Below are 6,222 nucleotides of genomic sequence, written 5' to 3'. Positions count from 1 at the left end.
TTCATAATTGTCATCAAAATTGTGGCAAAAGTTATTCAGTCTTTCATACATCGATTATTTTGGCACAATTCTCAAATATATTTACTTTTGACATCAACATTTTTATTACCGATGAATGTCTTATTCGGATGGAAGAAGGCAGATGTTTGTATTTGACTATCTCGCTTTCACATTGATTTTGCATTTACAAAATCACAGTACACAAATGACCAATGGTTTTAAAATTACATTGGTTTAATTTCAGTAGTTTTTAGATTTTTTCAATAAATATGTTAATTCAGCTAAAGAGGCTATCACATAAATAAGACAAACATGGTATTGCCGTCTTAAAAAATAAATTGGACAACTTACAATGCTCAAGGAGTATCCACATAATTTGCAGAAAAAGACCAAAGCCTTTGAAATCTATGATTTAAGCTAAAGGTTACATGAAATGACTAGAGCACCTCTGCATTCATGTTTCATATCTCAATAGGTTTCCGAACCAAAAAAAAGCAATCAGTGCTTTCTAAACAGGCGAATGATCTTTCAGCTACATTCCGGCAGCAATAACCCATGCAACTAAAAAGCCAGAAAAGGCTGATGGACATTAAGTGCCATTACAAGTTATTTGGTTTTCTACAAAAAAATAATAAAATTGTAAATATCCTGGTGTAAATTAAAACCCTGAGGAATTGTATTCTGTGTGTGTATGGCAATAATTAAGTGCAATTCAATACCTGGAGAGAGGGCTATTTCCTTTAAGGTCATTATTGGTAACATATGAAAAAATAAAATACAAAAGTGAAACCCTTTGTTTCTGCTAATTTCTTGCTACAAAGGCTTAATTCAAAACATTTTTGCACATATTCTCTTCATTAGGTCTACTGGCTTAACTTCAAAGACTAGTACTGGTAAACGTTGTGCAGTTAGCTGAGATGCCTTGATCAGATCTTGACTATGCGCATCGAGGATGATCTAAGATATCATTATCTTGAGAATTCACATGCTAGAGACTGCATCTTCATGTTCAAACACAGCCTGAGCAAACTGTCTGAAGAGTCTGTCCATGTAAGTGCTCTGCCTTGGCCATAATCCCTCTAGGAAACCAATATGGCCTCCATGATGAGTCAACACCAAAGCGACATGTGGATTTTGTTTGGCACTTTCGACAGGAATTGCTGGAAGACAAAGAAACAGGACAAACATATTAGATATTAGAAAATATTCTTAGGCAGATTAAACTTTTTAAATCAGTTTGTATTGATTTCTCTGCTAGGTAAAACTTTCATCAGTACAGTACATTGGCACACCAATCTCATGGATCAAGAATCTCCTAAAACTCAAAGGAAATAAATATTTATTTTATGGTATAAAAGGCACTGGGTGTCATTTTAGCCAAGTATTTACAAATAGAACTAATTCTGCTACTTTAATGAACACCATCAAGATCTTCATGTTTCTAGAAACTGGAATTGGCATCCAGGAGCATATAGGTTCAAGGACAATTCTGCTGGGACAAACTGTTTCTCTTCTTGCAACCTGGAAAACGTTGCTCTAGTTGTCTGGTATAGGAATGGTGTCAATGCTAGATGCTCGTGAAACCTGCTGGACTGCTAGCTTGGCAAACAGCTGCCTATCTGAAATATCCTAGAGGTGTCACACACCGTAGGAAAATCTGGAAATTGCCAACTGAAAGCAGAGAAATTATCTGTATGGGCCTTCCTCCACACCAACGCCTCTGATAGATCCGAATACACTTAAGTCTTTTTATGTCACTGCATCGGGAGGTGCACTGAAACTAGCCTGCAAGACCATGCCCCTTCCACATCAGAGACCGCGCCCCCATCTTAAACTCACCCACCTCATCAGCAAGTTAGTCAATCATATTGGCCCCAGTATTCCTTTAGAAGCCGCAGGTCATAACTCTCAAAACAACTTTTATTTGCCCCAGATGAGTTATTAAGCTACTGCTACGCATTAGCATAAGGTGTGTGGTACCAAAAACTTGTCAGAATATTGCCTGACATAAACATTGTGTCCTAAATAGCACCTTCAAAAATATTGTCCCTTTGGAGTCAATAATAGAAAATCTACACTCACTGAGATGATATTTCTAAAAACCATATTTAAGACACAATATTTATGCCAGACAGTATTTCTGTTACACGATATTCTGACATACAACCCTCTCTGCCAAACTCTAGAAAAAGAGGAATCCAGTTTTAAACCAACCTGTGATCTAACAGGCAGCAGAGTGCTCCTTTGGGCCACAATACAGAGGACAGAATATCAAAAATATAATATCTACAGGTAAGTCTAAATATCCTATACCTAGCTCCACATAGATGTGCCTATGTGGTACTTTTATCTTCAAGGTATACAGATGTGGCATTAGGAGTAGTAAACCTATACTTCCCTATATGCATTTATCTTTTTATATTTTGTTCCCTCACAATTCTGCCCTCGATATTCTTGCACCGGGATATTGTTGGAGTCGTTATTCAGTAGTACAACCCTGACAGCTGGACAACTGGCAATCAGATTTTAAATCTAGCAAAAGCTGTTAGCAAAGGGTCTGTTGCCTGTAAAAGTATATCTGCCCCAATAAATTGGAGAAGCCCCATCGGAAATACTAAAGATATTTGCTGCACTGTACTTTATTAACCAGAGAATCTTCTTTCAATCTTAAAGAAATGTCAGATGAGGTAAGACATTGACTGCAGATCCGCACAAAAACGAAAATCACATATAAGGATAAACAATTTCAGTACTCCTCTGTCTCAAGTTGCAGAAGTCATCCTGGGACACACTTCTGCACTTTTAGTTGAGGCTCAGAAGAAAATGGCATGAAGAGCGTAGATAAAAAGGAAGTAAACTGAGGGAAAAGGTGATCCATCCAAGAGCCCTCAGTGTCCCTTCTGGTGCAAGAGGACTTTATGGTGGTGTGTCGGCCTAGCGTCTGAGAACAAAAGATGCATCTGACAACAAACAAAAAGGAAGATTGCTTGGGCTGTTCAAATAAGTGGACTGATTTTACTGAAAGGATCTTGGCAAACGAGAATTCCAACTTAGTAAACTCCTCATGGTGTATCTGGCCACGAACAGCTAGTATTTTCCACCTCACCTTCTGTTACAGCTTTTGCTTGAGCTCCCATGGGCATACTACTTTCTCCCTAATGTTCTTCAATCTAGCCAGCTCTGCCATGCAGGGCCCCCTAGTAGCCACTTAACTGTTTTGAGGGAGTGATAAACTACTTCTAGGCTGCAGTGATCTGTATCATTGAGAAGCTATTCATTAATATGGACTGGATTCCGAGACACAATATCCCTAAATAGTCACTCACTGAGACACCAACAAGGATCACTTTTTTGATCCACCTGTCCCAAACAAATGTGCTGATCATGGCCCAATAGCACCTGCACATTTTGTTCTACTACTTTAAGACGTGCTCAGAGGGAAGTTTATCAGTATAATGTATGTTGTAGCATAGCATTTATGGGATGCTGAAAAATTAAAATAGTCAAATTTAGAGGTGTCCCCCTCTGATATATTTAGTAGCCCCAGCCCAGATACACACCTACGGCCTTCCCCCTGAGAATAACACTGTACTCCCAGTCTTTATTCTGTGTATCTAGTTGGTTATCCAGTACTAAGTTCCAGGCTTCGACTATAATTAGCCCTGAGGTCTTATTGAGTAATTTTGGAGCTGTTACCCTGAGAAAGGGCTCCTGATCCTGACCACTATTCAACCTACAGCATTCCAGTCAAAAGCAGCCAATACCCATAAATGTGTCTTGAAGTCGGTATGTGGAGCACTCAATAGGCCCATCTCTTTTGTCTATGACTTAATTGAGATGAAATACTGCAGACGGAAAGAGGAGAACCCGAGTCTCCAAGTGTCTTGATTGCGCAAGTGAGTTTCCAGGATAGATAATATGTTGCAAATTTTAGGGCCTGGAGGGTCACCATTCTCTCACTCCTGGATTTTAGCCCACTTCCACGAAAGGGCGTACATGTGAGCATTTCATTCACTACCCAATGTAGAATAAGAGCATTGGAGCATACCTCAACCCAATATGCTTTCATTCTTTGAAGAAGCACAACTGCTGACTCCTTCCTCCAATCCTTATGCCGTCCTTTAACACGTAACAAACTGCAAAAACATCCCAGTAACTTCTGTTTCACAAACTCAACTATCACCTAGTTCCCTTGCAAGATATCCCACAACTCCATCTTCTCCATTGCACATTCCTCTCCCCTGCCACTGAAAGATTAATTCAAAATAGGTGGTCTAGTTGATAATCTAAGTCATGTGTGTACAAGAAATCCATCACCCATTCGAAGGCCCTCCTTTTTTTGCAGCATGGAAACTGAGAGGCCCTTAAATAGGAGAACCAGATGCCCCTAGAAGATAAAGTCCACTCTCTTTCTCGCTGCTCCCATTACCTTTTCTTTTAACTGGAAATGTTATACCCTTGTCAACTTCAATTACTCATTTTATCATCACACAATTCCTCTAGTGAAAATTTAAATCTCTCTTTACTTCCTTGAGTTCCTGCTTTATCACTGTATCTTAGAGATGAGAACTCATCCTCTGAACCCATGAGTTTTTTTTTGTGAAAGTAGCTTCAGCTTCTGGCCACAAGGAAGTTCATTAGCCAGTTTTTTAGCTGTGTGTCTGAATTTTGTGGGGTAATTGTCTTATCTGCCTGGTCCCTTTCCCTCTTTGAAGATGTCATGGGGCCCTCAATTTACAGACTCAACCAAGAGTCCCCTGAATCCGATGTGCTGCCTTGTGTAACTAGCCCAACAGAGTTCTGTAACTTTTCAGGTCTGTAGGATATAGCTGCTCCAATCTGACCAGATGTCTCATTCTCCCAGAGCCAGGACTACCTCAAGGATAACCTGCTACTGGCATCTCCAGACAATGTATGCCTCAAAGAGGGGCTCATCGCTTCTTGCTACAGATGTCAATTGCAAAAAGCACCTAGGAGCTCACGCGCCCACAAAGTTACCCTAAATGTCCCAATCAGCGAACTTAGCAAGACTTTAGCTTAATCTGGCAAATGGGGCTGTCTCCACCCAACTCTTGTGTGTAGATCCCCTATGACTAAAGAGTGGTAGGATACTGGCTGTGGTGCAAATACGGAATTGTGAAGGGCCACCTTTCTAGTTCTGATATGCCACAGGACTATCCGGCATCCCCTCTACCTCCCTCAGGGGGAAACAGGTTGCAAAAAGACACTGCAGTTGTGACTGCAGCCTGAACAGGACCCACTTGGGCTATCAGGCTACCTGTAAGTAGCATTCCTGCATGCTGCCCAGCCTGCTAAATTTAAAGCTCTTGCTTGTCTGAATTAATATATGTATATCAAAATTGAAAAGTGTGTATTTGAGATGAAAACGTGTATCTTCTAGGTTTATCTTTGGAGAAAAATTGTTGCATTTCCAGAGTATACTTAAAGCTGATTTTTGAGTGATAAATTGTAAAGTGCTGGGGAGACATATTACCTTGGTGTCAGGGATGTTAAAGCTATGACTGTTAGTATTACCTATGTAAAGACATTCCAAATTGGCAACTGCATTTTTATGCTAATGCTGGAAACCCTGCCTGATGTACTGGGGTGATTAATGGTGATAATCTTGCGGTGGCCACTAATGCAGTCTTCACTGAGGTAGTGACTATTAGAACACTCCAGTACTAATATTATTGGTAGCTCGGATGACTTTCATTGAACATAAGGATCTCTTACTAAAGAGATGGTTGCTGACCCGGTTCTAAAGGTTACGTGAAGATGTTTACCTAATGGAGGTGCAGTTTTAAGTTGTGATTTAAGAGCTTATGAGATAAGAAGCATAATTTTCAAAACATGAAGATAAGCTTTTTTATGATAAATCCATATCCTGAAACATGGGCAGAAGTCCAACAGATGATGCCCTGAAAGACCAGGTACTGTAGATCTTTGCCTGTAGAGAACAGCCTCTTCTAGACACTTCAGGCAGATGAAGTGGATAAAAACCGTTGTTGATGGTCCGTGTACATTAAGGATCCTGGAGGAACACTGAAGTCAAGAGGTGGTCTGGGGGTCAGAGAACACGTGAAAAGAAACTTTAGAGGTTGTCTGTGAAAGCAGGGAGTTGTACAATTTCCAGTTTGTGATCCAGAGTATGGATGGCTGCAGACAGCCACGCCCAAAAGTATCATAATAGGACAGCTCTCTTTTTCCAAAACAGCTCAT

At 40.2% G+C, this 6,222-nt stretch overlaps 1 protein-coding gene across 3 annotated transcripts in view; it reads right to left on the bottom strand.

The window, feature by feature from the left end:
• Window positions 1-213: 213 nt before the first annotated feature.
• ABHD3 (abhydrolase domain containing 3, phospholipase) overlaps window positions 214-6,222 on the bottom strand; it is a 336,327-nt gene continuing 330,318 nt past the window's right edge. For all 3 annotated transcript variants that reach the window (XM_069220002.1, XM_069220004.1, XM_069220005.1), the window contains one exon: window positions 214-1,160. In XM_069220002.1, the coding sequence (XP_069076103.1) occupies window positions 982-1,160 (179 nt within the window). In that variant the 3' untranslated portion in view covers window positions 214-981. The remainder of the gene's footprint in view (window positions 1,161-6,222) is intronic.

Source organism: Pleurodeles waltl, chromosome 2_2, assembly GCF_031143425.1.
Source record: "Pleurodeles waltl isolate 20211129_DDA chromosome 2_2, aPleWal1.hap1.20221129, whole genome shotgun sequence".
NCBI classification, from domain to species: Eukaryota; Metazoa; Chordata; class Amphibia; order Caudata; family Salamandridae; genus Pleurodeles; species Pleurodeles waltl.
The sequence above is the reverse complement of the archived record's forward strand: the minus strand, read 5'-3'. Positions and strand labels throughout refer to the sequence as shown.